The 18,920-nt window shown below is 46.0% G+C and overlaps 1 protein-coding gene across 1 annotated transcript in view; it reads left to right on the top strand.

The window, feature by feature from the left end:
• The first annotated feature begins 395 nt into the window (after positions 1-395).
• LOC123481063 (zinc finger protein 385C-like) overlaps positions 396-18,920 on the top strand; it is a 74,515-nt gene continuing 55,990 nt past the window's right edge. Inside the window, exon 1 of the mRNA XM_045210903.1 lies at positions 396-703. Within this exon, the coding sequence (XP_045066838.1) occupies positions 691-703 (13 nt within the window). The 5' untranslated portion in view covers positions 396-690. The remainder of the gene's footprint in view (positions 704-18,920) is intronic.

The following is an 18,920-nucleotide window of genomic DNA, read 5'->3' as shown; positions in this document are numbered from 1 at the left end:
CCCTTATTGTATTTTTCAGAGTTTAGCCACTCAATGGGATGTATTTATGTGGCTGTAAATGTGTGATTGATACATATCAATTATCACCTTGAACTGGCTGTGTAATTGCCGCCTCCTCCCTCCGTCAGGGAGAGTGACATTACTCTTGTACCGTTTCACAAAGCCATTATCACGGAACCGTTATCTAAAATACAATATGCGCTATGAGGACTGTTAAAATAACACCAGTTTATTTTCCCATCTGCGCTGTCCGCTCAGGTTAAAGTCGGCCAGCTGAGAGAGAAAAAGAGAGCGCGCGAGAGAGAGGGGGGGAGAGAGGGGGGGGGGGGGTGCAAGGAACCCCTCATCTCTCCATTCCCCTTCCCTCGCCTCCTTCGGGCCACGCAGGGCAACAGCGCGATAGGGTTTTAATTGAGGAGCATGTTATCATTCTTCTGAGTTGTAGTGGTTGGGATCTGTTAGGATTTGTCCCCGAAGGACGAAAAGGATTGGAAAGAGAGAGCGACAGAGACTGAGAAATAGGACAGAATATATAGCAGTCGCTTCTTTCAGTTGTGTTTGTTTAAACTCCCGGAGCAGAGCATATGATACTTGTGCGTCGTTGAATGCACTTATTTTCTGGGGATACCGCGTAATATTTACGCACTGTGAAACACCGAGCTGGAGCGAAGTCTATTCGGTCCTGGACGCATGATGCTGATCGGTAAGTCTTGAGCTTTTGACCTTTTATTCAGAAACGGCGCTGATGTGGCTTTGAGGGTCCGCTGTCCGTTCTCCTTTCATTTCTGGAGACGTGCACCCCACGGTTGGGCGCCTACAACACCTGACTCAAGCACTGGTCGGGTTAGCCTTTTTAAACATATGTGAATTTTATATAAAATATGACAACGTTTTATAGAAATATAGCCTTGTAAATTGTACGCACTAGCGGGAAGACCAGTGCAGAGTTGAATTCTCAAATATGAATGAAGGACAGTCAAATTCAGATGCAGATTAATGTGCAGTGTTGGGTGGTAACTGTAGCCTATGGCATTTATTTGTTTGTTTGTCTTGCCAGACCATTGGAAGTGTAGGCTACCGCAGCCACCCGAAGATTACGCACAATGATCCCGTAAAATCTCCTTCAAGTGGTCAAGAGGTTAAGCCTGTATAATATTTATTATTTATATTAACAGTTAAAATGTGAGTTTTCTTTAAAATATTATATGCTATTGAAAGTAGGCTACAGGTCATTTTTAGGTTACCGCAGAATTCCTCCCCTTTTTGGGATGATGAGATCTTATTTGAACATTTCTCGTGTGATTTATCTTCAAGGACGAATCCAGTGTATACCTAACTTTATATTCAACAAATATTAATTTATTTGCTGTTTTGATGTTGAGCTTGAGTTGATCTCTGCTCAACTTGCCGGGTGCGTAGGCTATTGGTCTCATACCTGTGAAAGCTTGAATTAAATATTTACAGAAAGCGCTCCACTAATGCATTTGAAAAGCCACGCAGCTCCTTGTTGGTTAACTATAATAACGTCATTATTCATGTTAGACCTTAGAAACGAAATCTGAAAGTGAAGGATTGCCTTATTAAAACACGGGGGTTGGAATAAAGCCCTCGACGACTCATGGTTCACAGTCGCTTCAACTATAGCGTTTTTTTCCTATACTGTGGGATAGGCTATTGAAATAGGTTAATCAATTTCGTTTATATTGTCAATAATAATTCATGCATATCTTACATTTTGTAATTGAAGATATAGGTTTAGTATATATGTATTGATTGTCTGCATAGTATTGAGGATTTTTACTTTCTGAAAGACAAACAGGCTACTCAATAGACAGCAAATCATTGATCAACACACACTGGTCAATTTGCATTATGGGTTATCACACCATTAACCAATCATTAAATCCTATTATAGAAATGGATCAGCCATGTCCTGCCCTCTATACATAGGACCCAAGGAGACAATAATGACAATATGAATATAATATTGTATAGATAGCTTAGATAGTATAGGCCTATCTTCTAGCAGTACTTCTGATTTATTTTCCTTATAGGCCAATGTTACAGGAACATTGCAACAACCTTGACTGGTAGTCTTAAGACTCTCCTCTGGATCTCGTCACAGTTGCCTTTGAGAAACGGAAACATGATTTATGACCCTATCAGTCCACTCTAAAATGGAGGACTTTGCCATTTGCTCTAAACTTGATCCTGCAAACCATGACAACGTTGAGGCAGTCTGTGTATTGGTAGTGGGGTTGAGAGGCGTGTGAGAGAGAAGACAGACAGATGTATTGTATGGCAAAGTACACTGCAGTGCTAAAGGCAATACTGCCTTTTAGAATTATGGCCACTAACCTAACACTGCTCTACTGCCATTTTACTGCCCTGCCAGAGTCACTACTGGAATAGATGTGTCCTGTATGACATCAACTCTATCTCTGCATGTATCAGGCATGGAGCCCATGTTTTGAGAGAGAGAGAGAGAGAGAGAGAGAGAGAGAGAGAGAGAGAGAGAGAGAGAGAGAGAGAGAGAGAGAATTTTTTGGATCTTCTTCCGGTCTCACTAATAATTGTCAGAACCCAGAGGATAGAGGCAGACACAGCAGTACTAGAGATGGTGGTTTAATAAAACTCAAAATCTACAGGCAAACAACTAAATCCACAATGTCCAAAAACTAAAGCCAAGAGGCACAAAGAGAAAACCTCCAAAAACCAAAGAAACTCCACAAGTGTAAAAACCCAGCAGGAAAAAACAACCTCAAAACTACCCAGGCAAAAACCACCAACTAAACCAGAGAGACATCTGAAAATCCTGAAATATCTATATAAAACAAGGCTTGAGGCTGGGGCTGGGTGCTAACTACAAACACTGAGCAGGAACTGAGAACCCAGGGTTTAAATACCTAACTGGAATACCTACAGGTGCAAACATGTCAGAGCAAGAAAAACCAAAAGGTACAAAAAAGGTGCAATGGGGACATCTAGTGACCAAAGCCCGAACAGTCATGGCCAAAACCTGACAGAATCCCCTCCCTCGGCGACTCTGACGTTCCTACCAGCCTTCTCAGGGTGGAGGGCCCTGAACTGGCGAATGAGGTCAGGGTCCAGTATGTCCTTAGCAGGAACCCAGATCCTCGGGACCGTGGCCTTCCTAGTCCAACCAGTCTGCCAGGACCGCTGCACCCGGCGGGAAATCAGTATCAGGTGGGCATCTTTGACTGGCCTACGATGACACGGGGCGGAGGAGGTCTCCCGGGATAAGGGGAGAAAAACCAACAGGTTTTAATAAAAAAATGTTAAATGTTAGGATTGATCTTAAGGGATCTGGGTAAGTGCAGGCGAAAAATGTTGGGATTGACTCTCCTGGCAATCTTAAAGGAACCGATGGTCCTCTGACAGCTGCGAGACTCCACCCGTAGTGGTGAGTTCTTAGTTGAGAGCCATACTCTCTGGCGAGGTACAGGGTAGGACCAGACCAGCGAGCCTCTGTTGGCTTGTGATTGGTACCCTGTAGACCATGAAATACGTGCCTTCTTCCCCGCGTGGCCACAGCGTCCTGAAACCTCAGCCAAAGGCCTCTGGCTTCTGCCTCCTGGTCCGGACATAAGTTGCATAAGCCAAACTCACACACTCTCGGGCCCAACCAGGAGGAGAGCACAAGGTGTTGTGCGCGTGCTCGCTTAAACAGCCGAGGATGACCAAGTGAATGGGGTTGTTGGAAACCATGCATCTGAGGGTGGTTTCCAGCTCTGATTCATCCTCTCAGTTTGGCCATTGGACTCCGGATGGTACCTGAAGATAAACTGGCCGTGCGTATGAGTTGGCAGAAGGCCTTCCAAAACTGCTTGAGGGCGAACTGGGGACCTCTGTAGGAGGAAACCATATCTTGCGCCAGATCCCAGGCTCGAACACATGGTTAATCACCAACTCAGCTGTTTCCTTGGCAGAAGGTAATTTGGTCAAAGGAACAAACCTGACGCCTTAGAAAACCTATCGAGTGATACTAGGATCATTGGTATTACCATGGGGACGGAGGAGGCCAAATGGCTCAAAGTCCAGCGAGATATGGGACCAGGGTCGGTGGGGAATGGGCTAGTGAGTGAAGGAGTCGAGGCGGAGGTGAGAAGATTTGCCCTGGCATGCGGAACAGGCCTTGATGAAAGTGGCAACGTCTTCTTTTATGGTGGCCCCAAACTTTACGCTGGATAACTCCAGGTGCGCCTAGGTACAGGTGAGGCGAGAGGAGTGTTTACGAAGGACTTGGGACCTTGCTGCAAGCAGGAACAAACAACCGGTCAGCAGGACCTCCTCCAGGGCCGGTTCGGTAAGCTTGAGCTTGTTTCACGGTATCACTCCACTTGCCCCTGGTCGGAGCCACAGTCTTAGCGGCGGAAGGACAGTCATGTCCAGTATCTTCTCGAATGGCAGGAGAGTAGATTAAAGTGACAACGTCAGTTTGAGATTCTTAACCGGGTCTATATGAAGTGAGGATACTAAATCGCTAAAAAGAGACCATCGAGAGCTTGTCTGGCGTTCAACCGCTTCACCTGCTGATATACTCCAGATTCTTGTGGTCCCGTAAGCACTTGAAGCGGTTGAGAAGCCCCCTCGAGCAGTGTCTCCATTCCTTCAATGCCATCTTAACCGCTAGGAGTTCACGATCCCCCACATGTCAATTCCTCTCGGCGGGGGTGTAAGCCGGTGAGAGAGGGCGCAAATAAACTTCTTGTCTTCACCCTCTGAGACAAGGACAGCTCCAACCCCAACCTCTGATGCGTCTTTACCTCCACCACAAAGGGTTCATCCGCCGTTGGTTAGTGTGAGGATGGGAGCAGAGAGGATGCGCTGTTGAGTCCTTGGAAAGGCAGTCTCGTTCTTCCCCACGAGAAACTTGTGTTGCCACCCTTGGTTACACACCGCCGAAGCACCCACCGGCCGAAGTTCTTGATGATCTTGCCGGTAGGATTGGTGAAGCCCAGGGTGATGACTCTGTCTTTAACTGAGATTGCGGGGTGCTCACAGATCCCAACGCTAGCTCTTAAAATGGCTTCGCTGCAACGCGCTGATGATGCGTGCACATGGTACCATTTCTCCAGATTTTTATTCCTGCTCGTAATTCCTTCCTGGCAGGCCTACAGGGGAGACATATGCATGTGGAGCACAAAGCTGCCAAGGAGATGTATGTTGGAGTATTTAGGAGGTCTACTTTACTGTTCTGTTCTCACCTAGACCCTCACCCTCTAGCATTGGTCAAGTCATCAACTGAAATCACCCCACCCATCAGACTGTGGTGCATTAAACACAGGCACTTTTCAGCCACAGTTTGGTGGGGCACAGCGGGATCACACACACACACGCATGTGCGCACACACACAGACACACACACAATTCCTTGTGGATATACAGTGGGGGAAAAAAGTATTTAGTCAGCCACCAATTGTGCAAGTTCTCCCACTTAAAAAGATGAGAGAGGCCTGTAATTTTCATCATAGGTACACGTCAACTATGACAGACAAAATGAGAAAAAAAATCCAGAAAATCACATTGTAGGATTTTTAATGAATTTCTCAATACTTTGTTATATACCCTTTGTTGGCAATGACACAGGTCAAACGTTTTCTCTAAGTCTTCACAAGGTTTTCACACACTGTTGCTGGTATTTTGGCCCATTCCTCCATGCAGATCTCCTCTAGAGCAGTGATGTTTTGGGGCTGTCGCTGGGCAACACAGACTTTCAACTCCCTCCAAAGATTTTCTATGGGGTTGAGATCTGGAGACTAGCTAGGCCACTCCAGGACCTTGAAATGCTTCTTACGAAGCCATTCCTTCGTTGCCCGGGCGGTGTGTTTGGGATCAATGTCATGCTGAAAGACCCAGCCACGTTTCATCTTCAATGCCCTTGCTGATGGAAGGAGGTTTTCACTCAAAATCTCACGATACATGGCCCCATTCATTCTTTCCTTTACACGGATCAGTCGTCCTGGTCCCTTTGCAGAAAAACAGCCCCAAAGCATGATGTTTCCACCCCCATGCTTCACAGTAGGTATGGTGTTCTTTGGATGCAACTCAGCATTCTTTGTCCTCCAAACACGACGAGTTGAGTTTTTACCAAAAAGTTCTATTTTGGTTTCATCTGACCATATGACATTCTCCCAATCCTCTTCTGGATCATCCAAATGCTCTCTAGCAAACTTCAGACGGGCCTGGACATGTACTGGCTTAAGCAGGGGACACGTCTGGCACTGCAGAGTCCCCTGGCGGCGTAGTGTGTTACTGATGGTAGGCTTTGTTACTTTGGTCCCAGCTCTCTGCAGGTCATTCACTAGGTCCCCCCGTGTGGTTCTGGGATTTTTGCTCACCGTTCTTGTGATCATTTTGACCCCACGGGGTGAGATCTTGCGTGGAGCCCCAGATCGAGGGAGATTATCAGTGGTCTTGTATGTCTTCCATTTCCTAATAATTGCTCCCAAGCTGCTTACCTATTGCAGATTCAGTCTTCCCAGCCTGGTGCAGGTCTACAATTTTGTTTCTGGTGTCCTTTGACAGCTCTTTGGTCTTGGCCATAGTGGAGTTTGGAGTGTGACTGTTTGAGGTTGTGGACAGGTGTCTTTTATACTGATAACAAGTTCAAACAGGTGCCATTAATACAGGTAACGAGTGGAGGACAGAGGAGCCTCTTAAAGAAGAAGTTACAGGTCTGTGAGAGCCAGAATTCTTGCTTGTTTGTAGGTGACCAAATACTTATTTTCCACCATAATTTGCAAATAAATTCATAAAAAATCCTACAATGTGATTTTCTGGATTTTTTTACCTCAATTTGTCTGTCATGGTTGAGGTGTACTTATGATGAAAATTACAGGCCTCTCTCATCTTTTTAAGTGGGAGAACTTGCACAATTGGTGGCTGACTAAATACTTTTTTTCCCCACTGTACTGACCGTCCAATGACATCACCATGGTCTTGTGTGAGTGGGGAAAGGTCTGTGGTCTGACTGTCACTGTGTGGTTGTAGGGGGATGGGGTGGGGTTGGGGGGTGACCTTGCCTCTAACAACTGACCCTCACCCCATCCTCCCCTCACCCCTCTCCCACCTTACCCCCAGGCTGCAGCAGGCCTGATTACAGCCCTGCCTGTCTGAGCCTTTGGGAGGGGACTCTTTCTTTTCTTCTCCTCGGCTGCTCTTATCTGTGGATCAGGGAAACAGGAGGGAGCTGAAAGGACAGGGTTAATCTGTGGTAAACAGGGGTCCAGACCGGGGCTAGGCCAGGCTAGGGGTAATTACAGGGGGGTAGGGTTACCCTCTCTGGATGGATAGATGGGTGGGTTGGTTGGATGGATGGATGGATGGATAGTGGCCACACCCTGAATGGGTTGTGAACAGAACATTAACATGCTCACATTTACGTAATGTCTTTAGAATGAATGCCTAAGCCAGAGCATAAATCCATGTCATTTTCAGTGTTATTGTAATCTACATTACACCCATTTTACATGTACATTTGAGTCATTTAGCAGACGCTCTTATCCAGAGTGACTTACAGTTAGTGCATTCATCTTCAGATAGCTAGGTGGGACATAAGGAAGGGGAAAAGCCATGTGGTATGTATGTGGTTTAGACAATCATGGCTATAGACAGTGATATGATCTATGATAGACATTTCCATTCTGTTCTGTTCCCAGGCAGGCAGTGTGGAAGGCCCAGTCTGTCTGTAGCGTTGGGTAATTGCATGGCTGTTTGAAGTCCCCAGGTGTTCAGGGTGTAAATCAGTGGAGCTAATTAAAAGGCTGTGGAGTTGGACTGAAGAAAAAAAAAAAAGTTTGTCTGAATGCCATAGTTCACGTCCCACCAACTTCCCTCTCCGAGTTCTCACATCCATATACTCCACATACTAACATCACAGGGTATGTGATGTCATATTTGTGGCGTGTATGGCTGTGTCCGTGATTGTGTGTCTATGTCTTTGAGACTGTGTGTGTGTGTGTGTGTGTGTGTGTGTGTGTGTGTGTGTGTGCAGTAAGGCAGCTGTAGACATTTTGTTTGCTGCTCCTGTGCAGAGACAGGCGTGATGGATGGATTTTCTGGCCCTTCCATCTCCTCCTCCATCCCTCATGGTTGCCTTGGCAGTGGCATCTCTCCAACACTCCAGCTCATTGTGACTTAACTCAGCTCTACCTGCCTTGTAGGGCCAGCAGGCTCCCACACACTATACACAGAGCCAAAATATACAGAAAACATCCTACATCAACTGGTTATCAAACCTCACCCCCTATGCTATTCCACCTCCTGATCTCCCAACCCTCCTACACCCACACCCACACACACACCCACACACACACACACACACACACACACACACACACACACACACACACACACACACACACACACACACACACACACACACACACACACACACACACACACACACACACACACACACACACACACACACACACACACACATGTTATGTTCTTCTATCCTCTTGGGGACCTTAAATTCATTTCCTTTCAAAATCCTTAGGTCCCCACAAGGATAGAAGAACCAACCAAAACACACAAACACACACGTTATCTCTCTCTCTCACAGACACACATAAATCTGGCCATCCTACTTCCCTGAACCCATGGGCCTTGTCCTGCTCTGTATGCCTCATGGTTGTGTATGGACAGGGGGTGAGCTGGGTAGGAGCTGATTCCCAACCTCCTTTATCCAGTTAGAGCCCCCAGGTCCAGGTGGAGGAACCCTGAATCAGGGGTGCTGCTCTCTCTCTCTCTCTGTACAGTGCCTTGCAAAAGTATTCAGCCCCCTTGCTGTTTTTCCTATTTTGTTGGATTACAGCCTGTAATTTAAATGTTTTTTTTTTGGATTTCATGTAATGGGCATAAACAAAATAGTCAAAATTGGTGAAGTGAAAAAAATAAAATAACTTGCTTCAACAAAATCTAAAAAATAAATAACAGAAAAGTGGTGCGTGCATACACTGCCGATTTTGCAGGTTTTCCTACTTACAAAGCATGTAGAGGTCTGTAATTTTTATCATATGTACACTTCAACTGTGAGAGACGGAATCCAGAAAATCACATTGTATGATTTTTAAGTAATTAATTTGCATTTTATTGCATGACATAAGTATTTGATCACCTACCAACCAGTAAGAATTCCGGCTCTCACAGACCTGTTAGTTTTTCTTTAAGAAGCCCTCCTATTCTCCACTCATTACCTGTATTAACTGCACCTGTTTGAACTCGTTACCTGTATAAAAGACACCTGTCCACACACTCAATCAAACAGACTCCAACCTCTCCACAATGGCCAAGACCAGAGAGCTGTGTAAGGACATCAGGGATAAAATTGTAGACCTGCACAAGGCTGGGATGGGCTACAGGACAATAGGCAAGCAGCTTGGTGAGAAGGCAACAACTGTTGGCGCAATTATTAGAAAATGGAAGAAGTTCAAGATGACGGTCAATCACCCTCGGTCTGGGGCTCCATGCAAGATCTCACCTTGTGGGGCATCAATGATCATGAGGAAGGTGAGGGATCAACCCAGAACTACACGGCAGGACCTGGTCAATGACCTGAAGAGAGCTGGGACCACAGTCTCAAAGAAAACCATTAGTAACACACTACGCCGTCATGGATTAAAATCCTGCAGCGCACGCAAGGTCCCCCTGCTCAAGCCAGCGCATGTCCAGGCCCATCTGAAGTTTGCCAATGACCATCTGGATGATCCAGAGAAGGAATGGGAGAAGGTCTTGTGGTCTGATGAGACAAAAATTGAGCTTTTTGGTCTAAACTCCACTCGCCGTGTTTGGAGGAAGAAGAAGGATGAGTACAACCCCAAGAACCCCATCCCAACCGTGAAGCATGGAGGTGGAAACATCATTCTTTGGGGATGCTTTTCTGCAAAGGGACAGGACGACTGCACCGTATTGAGGGGAGGATGGATGGGGCCATGTATCGCGAGATCTTGGCCAACAACCTCCTTCCCTCAGTAAGAGCATTGAAGATGGGTCGTGGCTGGGTCTTCCTGCATGACAACGACCCGAAACACACAGCCAGGGCAACTAAGGAGTGGCTCCGTAAGAAGCATTTCAAGGTCCTGGAGTGGCCTAGCCAGTCTCCAGACCTGAACCCAATAGAAAATCTTTGGAGGGAGCTGAAAGTCCGTATTGCCCAGCGACAGCCCCGAAACCTGAAGGATCTGGAGAAGGTCTGTATGGAGGAGTGGGCCAAAATCCCTGCTGCAGTGTGTGCAAACCTGGTCAAGACCTACAGCAAACGTATGATCTCTGTAATTGCAAACAAAGGTTTCTGTACCAAATATTAAGTTCTGCTTTTCTGATGTATCAAATACTTATGTCATGCAATAAAATGCAAATTAATTACTTAAAAATCATACAATGTGATTTTCTGGATTTTTGTTTTAGATTCCGTCTCTCACAGTTGAAGTGTACCTATGATAAAAATTACAGACCTCTACATGCTTTGTAAGTAGGAAAACCTGCAAAATCGGCAGTGTATCAAATACTTGTTCTCCCCACTGTATGTATTCACCCCCTTTGCTATGAAGCCCCTAAATAAGATCTGGTGCAATCAATTACCTTCAGAAGTCACATAATTAGTTAAATAAAGTCCACCTGTGTGCAATCTAAGTGTCACATGATCTCAGTATATACATTTACGTCATTTAGCAGATGTTCTTATCCAGACCGACTTACTGTTAGTGAAAGCATACATGTTTTTTTTTGTTGTTGTTTTTTTCATACTGGCCCCCCGTGGGAAAAGAACCCACATCCCTCCCGGCCAAACCCTCCCCTACCTTGGACGACGCTGGACCAATTGTGCGCCGTCCATGGGTCTCCCGGTCGCGGCCGGCTGCGACAGAGCCTGGACTCGAACCAGGATCTCTAGTGGCACAGCTAGCACTGCGATGCAGTGCCTTAGACCACTGCGCCACTCAGGAAAGGCCCCAGAGTCTGCAACACCACTAAGCAAGGGGCACCACCAAACAAGTGGCACCATGAAGACCAAGGAGCTCTCCAAACAGGTCAGGGACAAAGTTGTGGAGAAGTACAGATCAGGGTTGGGTTATAAAAAAATATCCGAAACTTTGAACATCCCACGGAGCACCATTAAATCCATTATTAAAAAATTTAAAGAATATGGCACCACAACAAACCTGCCAAGAGAGTGCCGCCCACCAAAACTCATGGACCAGGCATTAATCAGAGAGGCAACAAAGAGACCAAAGATAACCCTGAAGGAGCTGCAACGCTCCACAGCGGAGATTGGAGTATCTGTCCATAGGACCACTTTAAGCCGTACACTCCACAGAGCTGGGCTTTACGGATGAGTGGCCAGAAAAAAAGCCATTGCTTAAAGGAAAAAATAAGCAAACACATTTGGTGTTCGCCAAAAGCCATATGGGAGACTCCCCAAACATATGGAAGAAGGTACTCTGGTCAGATGAGACTAAAATTGAGCTTTTTGGCCATCAAGGAAAACACTATGTCTGGCGCAAACCCAACAACTCTCATCACCCCGAGAACACCATCCCCACAGTGAAGCATGGTGGTGGCAGCATCATGCTGTGGGGATGTTTTTCATCGGCAGGGACTGGGAAACTGGTCAGAATTGAAGGAATGATGGATGGCACTAAATACAGGGAAATTCTAGAGGGAAACCTGTTTCAGTCTTCCAGAGATTTGAGACTGGGACGGAGGTTCACCTTCCAGCAGGACAATGACCCTAAGCATACTGCTAAAGCAACACTCGAGTGGTTTAAGGGGAAACATTTAAATGTCTTGGAATGGCCTAGTCAAATCCTGACTGTGGTATGACTTAAAGATTGCTGTACACCAGCGGAACCCATCCAACTTGAAGGAGCTGGAGCAGTTTTACCTAGAAGAATGGGCAAAAATCCCAGTGGCTAGATGTGCCAAGCTTATAGAGACATACCCCAAGAGACTTGCAGCTGTGATTGCTGCAAAAGGTGGCTCTACAAAGTATTGACTTTGGGGGTGAATAGTAGTATTTTTCTGTTCTTATTGAGTGTTTCTTAATGTTGTTTAGTGCGATCTGTATGTGCCCTTGAGTGTGCTTTTGTCCGTTGGTGTGTGTGTGTGTGTGTGTGTGTGTGTGTGTGTCAGCCCCTCTGGCCGGGTCCCCTGCGAGGCCACAGTGTGTGAGTGACGGTCATTACAGTGAAGTGACAGCGTGGGCTTGATTGGCCAGCCTGCTGAAGTGTGGTGATGGTGACTGTGTGTTAGGAGCTGGGGGAGGCTGAGGGCAGGCTGGAGGGGTGGCGGGCTTATGGGAGGCATATGGGGGGCCCAGCAGGGGCTCTGACAACATGATATTTTTTTCCCTGCACAACACTGCTGAATGCTGAACACCAAAGCCACTCCCCTTCGCCCCTAATTCCAATGTCTCCAAGACTAAAAATGATAAACAACTCAGCCTATGATTGTGTGTGTGTCGTGCATAGCCAACGTTTTCATTTTGTACGCTTGTGTGTGTGTCTGTGTCATGTACATTTTCATTTTCATTATAAGCCTTAGTGTGTCTGTGTCTGTGTGCCTCTTGTCAGCTGAGGTCTCCTGGAGACAGCTTGCTCTTTTGAAGTTAAGAGGGTGACTCGTCCTCCACTTGACTTTGAGACCTTTAGTTAGAAGAGGAACAGAGAGGACATACCTTAATAACAGACACAAGCCAAGAGGAGAGGAGAAACAAGGATGAGAGAGAGAGAGCGAGAGAGAGCGAGAGAGAGAGAGAGAGAGAGAGAGAGAGAGAGAGAGAGAGAGAGAGAGATAGAGTTGGTAAGGGAGCTTTAAAAAGAGGTGAAAGAAGGAGAGAACATTTCTTGTATTTTCTCTTCCAATGTGTTTCTTGGTCATCACACCAGGTAGTCTAACTTCCCTGACCCTTAAAGAATGGGTTGTGGCTCGCAAAACAACAAATGTAATTGATTTTACCATCAAAACCAGGGAGGGCAGCCATCACAACCATGTGGTTCTCTCTCCGGCACTGACCTGGAATACTCCGGGTCCACTGCACAAAATAGAGTGCAGCTTGTGTGTAAAGGATGGTAGCCACCAGTATGCATCCTATTCCCTATATAGTGCACTACTAATGGGCCCTGGTCAAAAGTAGTGCACTACATAGGGAATAGGGTGCCATTTGGGACACAGACACTGGTGTCATTCCAATGGCTGTGTGTCTCTGCTGTAGGATCTGTTAGCTTTGTTAGCCGTTTGGCTGCTCACCTCAGTCTGCCTGTACTGGCTCTGTAATCTCAGGAGTATTTATTTAACAACCCGCTGCGCACTGGATTAATTAGACCTGCAGTGAATTAAATGCTTTGCCCTGGACCTCTACACACACCACAGACACACACTACCCAGCTAGCACATAATGTTCAGAGAACCATATGTTTCTTAGAGCTTGGTGAGAGCATGGTTGTCCTAATGTTTTCTGCAGGTTTCCTTATGGTTCTATTTAAAGTCATGTTCTCAAAACATTAAGAAAACGTTCCATAAAAACCACAAGAAAACATTAGTAAAGTTCAACGAACGTTCAAAGAATGTTATTTAAAAACATATACATTCCATTCTCAGCATCAACAAAACTCGATCCTCTATCTTGTTAAGTATGTTCAGGTGTGTTGGCCGCACCCACTAATTGGCCACACCTGATCTTAATGAGTGCTTGTTTCCTTTGAAATGGGGTCTGTTTGAATAGACTAAAATGAACAGCTTTGTATGAGTTAAAAAAAACATGGAATGCTAGCTCCATCCTGGTGGCTCAGTGGACTAATTCCATGGATAGAGAACAGAAGATAATAGGTTTGACTCTCACTGAAGCTGTGCCACAATAAAAAAGAAATGTGTTTGCATGATTAATGCCTAAGCAAATTCATTTCCAAGTGTACTATCTGTGCTTGGAGTTCAAAACAGTTCAACTAAGCTAGCAGGATTATTGAAACATGTTCTCGGTCTTAAATTACCTAAAAAAAACTATAATTTCCATTCTCAGAATATTAATAAAACAAACCTCGCAGGAAAACTTTCAGGAAACTATAGTAAAACGTTCTCAAAACCTCCCTGTAACTTATTAGCGTTCCCAGAACAGGCAACATTTTCACTTCCGTTCTCAGAACATTAAAAAAAACTTTCCGTTTTACCGGTCAGGAAACCTATGGCTTTGTTCCCAGAACCAATGGGAAACCAAAAACGTACATTCCGACAACTTCCAAGGAACCAAATGTGCTAGCTGGGAAACGTCCTCACTCTGATATACACACGCACACACACACGCAGGCACACACACATACACACACGCATAGACAGTACATAGAGGTTTATTAACCTTGCTATGATGTTCAGTCATACTGTTTCAACCCAGGTAAAATATAGTCCTACTGCAGCACTATTAGACAGGGACAGAAGCAGCCAGTGTGAGCGGCTTTGAACTTGACCCCCAGCCGCAGGGTCAAGTTAGGAAGAGAGAAAGAGGGAACAGAGAAAATAGGGCTGATGAGAAAAAAAGAAAGGGTGTACTGTAGAGAGGAGAACAGTATAAATGTAGGCTGTCATTGTGATCCACATTTCTCCTTTGTTATTATTTAGCTATAGACATAGCAATAGAAAGAGCCTACATGGACAAATCTTTTTGCCCGCGCTGGCGCTGCAGACAGCTATATTGGTCTGCTAACACAGGACTATTAAAGGCCCATTGCACTACTTTTGTGAAGAAAATATAATAATTCAGGGGTGCTGCAGCACTCTCAGCACCTCTACTTTCCCCGGCTATGCTCCCCCTCCCACTTTCTCCCCCTCTCTCACTCAGTGAGGTGCTCAGAGGGAATATCCAGTCTCTGTGTGTGCTGATTTTTGCAGCGTTGGCTGCCATTCTGCACATTAGCGTGTGACAATGGTTCTCTTTGAAGTGGGTTATCCTAGCGCCTAGCACGGCTCACAGCCTTCCAGGCTCCCAGCCCAGCCAGCCTCCCAGTCCAGCCCAGCGCTGATGCCTGCTTGCTGCAGAAATGTACCAGCCAACTCACTATGCAGACAGGGCCAGCTGTGAACACGGGCACTGGCAGACAGAGCACTGTACACGTGCATAACAGGCACACACACACACACACACACACACACACACACACACACTGTATCACCTCATGTGCACTCTAAAAATCACACACCTTCTACACAAGCGTTACAAACAGACACCCCACACACATACCCATTTTCTATCAATGCTACACACATCCTCAACACAGGGGTACACACACATTCTGTGCCAGATAAGAGACACTCCCATCCATCAGTTCCTCTATCAACACTCCATCCATCTTTCTCTCTCTCTCTCTCTCTCTCTCTCTCTCTCTCTCTCTTCCCCCCACCCTTCTCTCTCTATAGTCCAATCTGAAGGCGTAGTAAAGCAGCTTCTTTCATTGGAGTAAATGCCTTTATTCCAGCTCCTTTATGAGCAAGCTGATAAGGAATGCCTTTTATCCAAAGCAGATAGGCTTTTTCAACACTGTTGTGTGTATGTGTGTGTATATGTGTGTGTAGGTGTCTGTGCGTGTGTGTGTATTCGTGCGTGTTTTGTTCAAATATGCAGAGTGCATTTAAGCATGTGTCTTTTTTTTTTATGCCATTTATGTGAGATTATCTCATGTATGTGTGTAGTTCACATTGACACACACACACAGACACACACACACAAGAAAAACAGGCGACTCAGGGCGGCTGAAACCTTGCTGGTTTCTTCTGCTTCCTGCAATTCTAACGTGACATTTCCGTGATTACACATAATCATATGAGGACACTGGAATCATGCAGGTGTGATTAACTGGGACAAGCTAATCATCTTGCTCCCTGCCTTCTGGTGCATGTGTGTCTGTGTGTGTGTGTGCGCGCATGTGTGCATGCATGCATATGTGTGTCTGTGTGTATGATTGCCCTTGCTTGCGGGTGTGTTGTGAAGGAGGTTGTCTAGGGAATTGATTAAGACTGTGGAGTGGATTTGTTGGCGGGCACAGTAGATTATCCTTGGCTGTGTTTGACTCAGTAGCTGTGTAAACTAAGCACTGCCCAACCTACGGACTCCTGTTTCCTCTCTCCCACAGCTTTTTTAGATTCTATTAGGATCCCCATTAGCCGACGCCAGCCGCTAGTCTTCATGGGGTCAGACACATAATGAAAAATACTTTACAATTTACATACATTAACGTAGACATTACAACTAGGTCAGATAGGGGAGAGGCGTTGTGTTGTGAGGTGTTTTTTAAAGCTAATGTTGCTGTTTGCTTGAGTAATTTGAGATGGGAGTCCCATGTGATCATGGCTCTGTATAATACTGTGCGTTGCCTTGAATTCGTTCTGGATTTGGGGACTGTGAAGAGACCCCTGGTGGCATGTCCTCTCTCCCACAGTGAATATATTGACAGGTGTTGGATGGCCTTTGATAAAATGTGATAATTAAAATGGAACAACAACACATACGCTGTTTTGTTGTTGGAAGTGTAAGACTTTCAATTTCCTTTTTTCCTGATTAGACTTGGCATGTCAGCCTTTATTGGCTCTCCCCTGTTTCCTCAAGTAGATTTCCTTTTTTCTTTGAGACATTGATTTCTAAGTTGTTTTTTTTCATCCTGCAGTTGTCGGGTCACTCTCAGTGTAGTGATTCCCATGGTGTCCTAAGTCCTTGGCCCCAGGATTAATGCATTGTGTTGTGTTGTGTTGTGTTGTACTGTCTTGGTCTCTCAGTGTGACTGTGTGTCTGTGACAGAGAACTGGGCAGAGCCTGGTAATGCAATATAATGTAATGTAATGGGCTCTAGCTCTGCTCTGGCCTGGTTGGAGTTCTGCTCTCTGTGGTACCGTTCCACTTCATTTCCCCCTCTGAAGGGAAGGCTGGAGGAATGAGATGTAGGCTACAGCCCGACCCTAACTGTGGCTAGCAGTGCAACCAAGCACATCGTCCCCGCCATCGCCCACGCCTCCCGGCCCCTCAACCCTGCCCAGCCAGCTGCCCCTGAGTGTGCCCCCCCCCCCGTCCTCCCTCCATCCCCCGCCGCCGCCGTATAGGCTTGACTCTGCCTCCAGCGCTGAACCCACACAGAGCCGCAGGCACAGTTGCACCGCTGTACCTGCAGCCCTAGGAGCACATTAGGGAAACTGCGAAAGTTGTTGGAGCCAGTGTAACACAAAAAGTCATCCCCCACCCCCTCTCCATTCCCCCGATTCACTCTGTGTTTTTTCCATGAGGCTGATGATTCTATTCAGGAGGATGGTAGAATAGTAGAAAGGCTGATAGAACTCACCCACCAGTTAAAATCAGCAGCTCATTATTACAATCAAGTTAGTTATTTTAGCATAATCAAAGCTGTGCCAAGCTGCTGTGGCTTTGTGCTTTTGGTGTGTGTGTGTGTGTGTGTGTGTGTGTGTGTGTGTGTGTGTGTGTGTGTGTGTGTGTGTGTGTATGTGTTTAACTAGAAGTCCCCACAAGAATAGTAAACCAAGAGAAATTTGACCAACTGGGGACATTTTATTGGCCCCCACAAGGTCAAATGCTATTTCTAGGGGGTTTAGGGTTAGAATTTGTGTTAGGGTTAGAATTAGGGTTAGGGTTAGGGTTAGGAGATAGGGTTAGGGTTAGGGTACGGGTTAGGGTTAGGGTTAGGTTTAGGGTTAGGGAAAATAGAATTTTGAATGGGACTGAATTGTATGTCCCCACAAGGTTAGCTGGGCAAGACTGTGTGTGTGTGTGTGTGTGTGTGTGTGTGTGTGTGTGTGTGTGTGTGTGTGTGTGTGTGTGTGTGTGTGTGTGTGTGTGTGTGTGTGTGTGTGTGAATTGGTGGGTGGGGGTATTGAGATGCAGTGCGGTGGAGTGTGTAGGGAGATACAATGGTATAGATTACCACATGGTTCCAGACCCAGATCACACCTTAGAATATTGTGTTTGTGCTTGGAGACAGCTGACTTAGGATCCGTGGCAACCCAGGCATCATCCCAGACAAACAGTCAGTTCAACCTATTGACCACCCCTCTCTCCCTCTCTTCAGATTAATCAACAGAATCAGAGGTCATGACAGAGATAATCATTAGGTGTTGGGTCAAGACAAACAGAGAAGGACATTCTGTAACAGAGAGAAGTGGATTGTAGTAATAGGATGTTGAAGTTAATAGATGTCATTGCTGTGCTAGTCCTATTGACATTGCAGAGTGATCCTGGGCTTTATAGCAGTATCTCTCACTGTAGGTGTGTGTGTGTGTGTGTGTGTGTATGTGTGTGTGTGTGTGTGTGTGTGTGTGTGTGTGTGTGTGTGTGTGTGTGTGTGTGTGTGTGTGTGTGTGTGTGTGTGTGTGTGTGTGTGTGTGTGTGTGTGTGTGTGTGTGTGTGTGGTTGTGTGTTATGGTGTGGTGTGTGTTTTGGGATCTCTCATGTCCGACCCCCAGCCACTTAGTCCTGCTGTAGTCCAGTCCAGATTAACCCCTTAATCCTCTTTGTCTCGGGAGACCACCGGCCAGGGCCAGTCTGATCAGGTTTAGTCTGGATTAGGTGAAGTATACTGACATATGTTTTCTAAGGGTCAAAAGTTTTGGACGATGGGCCGGGCCGTGACACTCCAGCGTTATGTCGTCATCTTTATCAAAACTGTATCTGTATCATGGTAGTGTGTGTCTTGTTAAAGGAGGACATAACTGCCACGTAGTTAGATGTCCTGTATCTGTCTATAGCCTTTTCCCTCTGTCTGTCCCCTAGGGAGTCATAGTCCAATGACAGGTCCTAAACTAAGATTACACAGGATGAGGACTTAATCTACCGTGTGTGTGTGTGTGTGTGTGTGTGTGTGTGTGTGTCCCTGTCCCAATGACCCCCAAGCTCATTCTCCATCTCTTTA

This window comes from Coregonus clupeaformis, chromosome 35 (assembly GCF_020615455.1).
Source record: "Coregonus clupeaformis isolate EN_2021a chromosome 35, ASM2061545v1, whole genome shotgun sequence".
Taxonomy (NCBI): Eukaryota; Metazoa; Chordata; class Actinopteri; order Salmoniformes; family Salmonidae; genus Coregonus; species Coregonus clupeaformis.
This window is presented reverse-complemented; position numbering and strand designations above follow the sequence as displayed.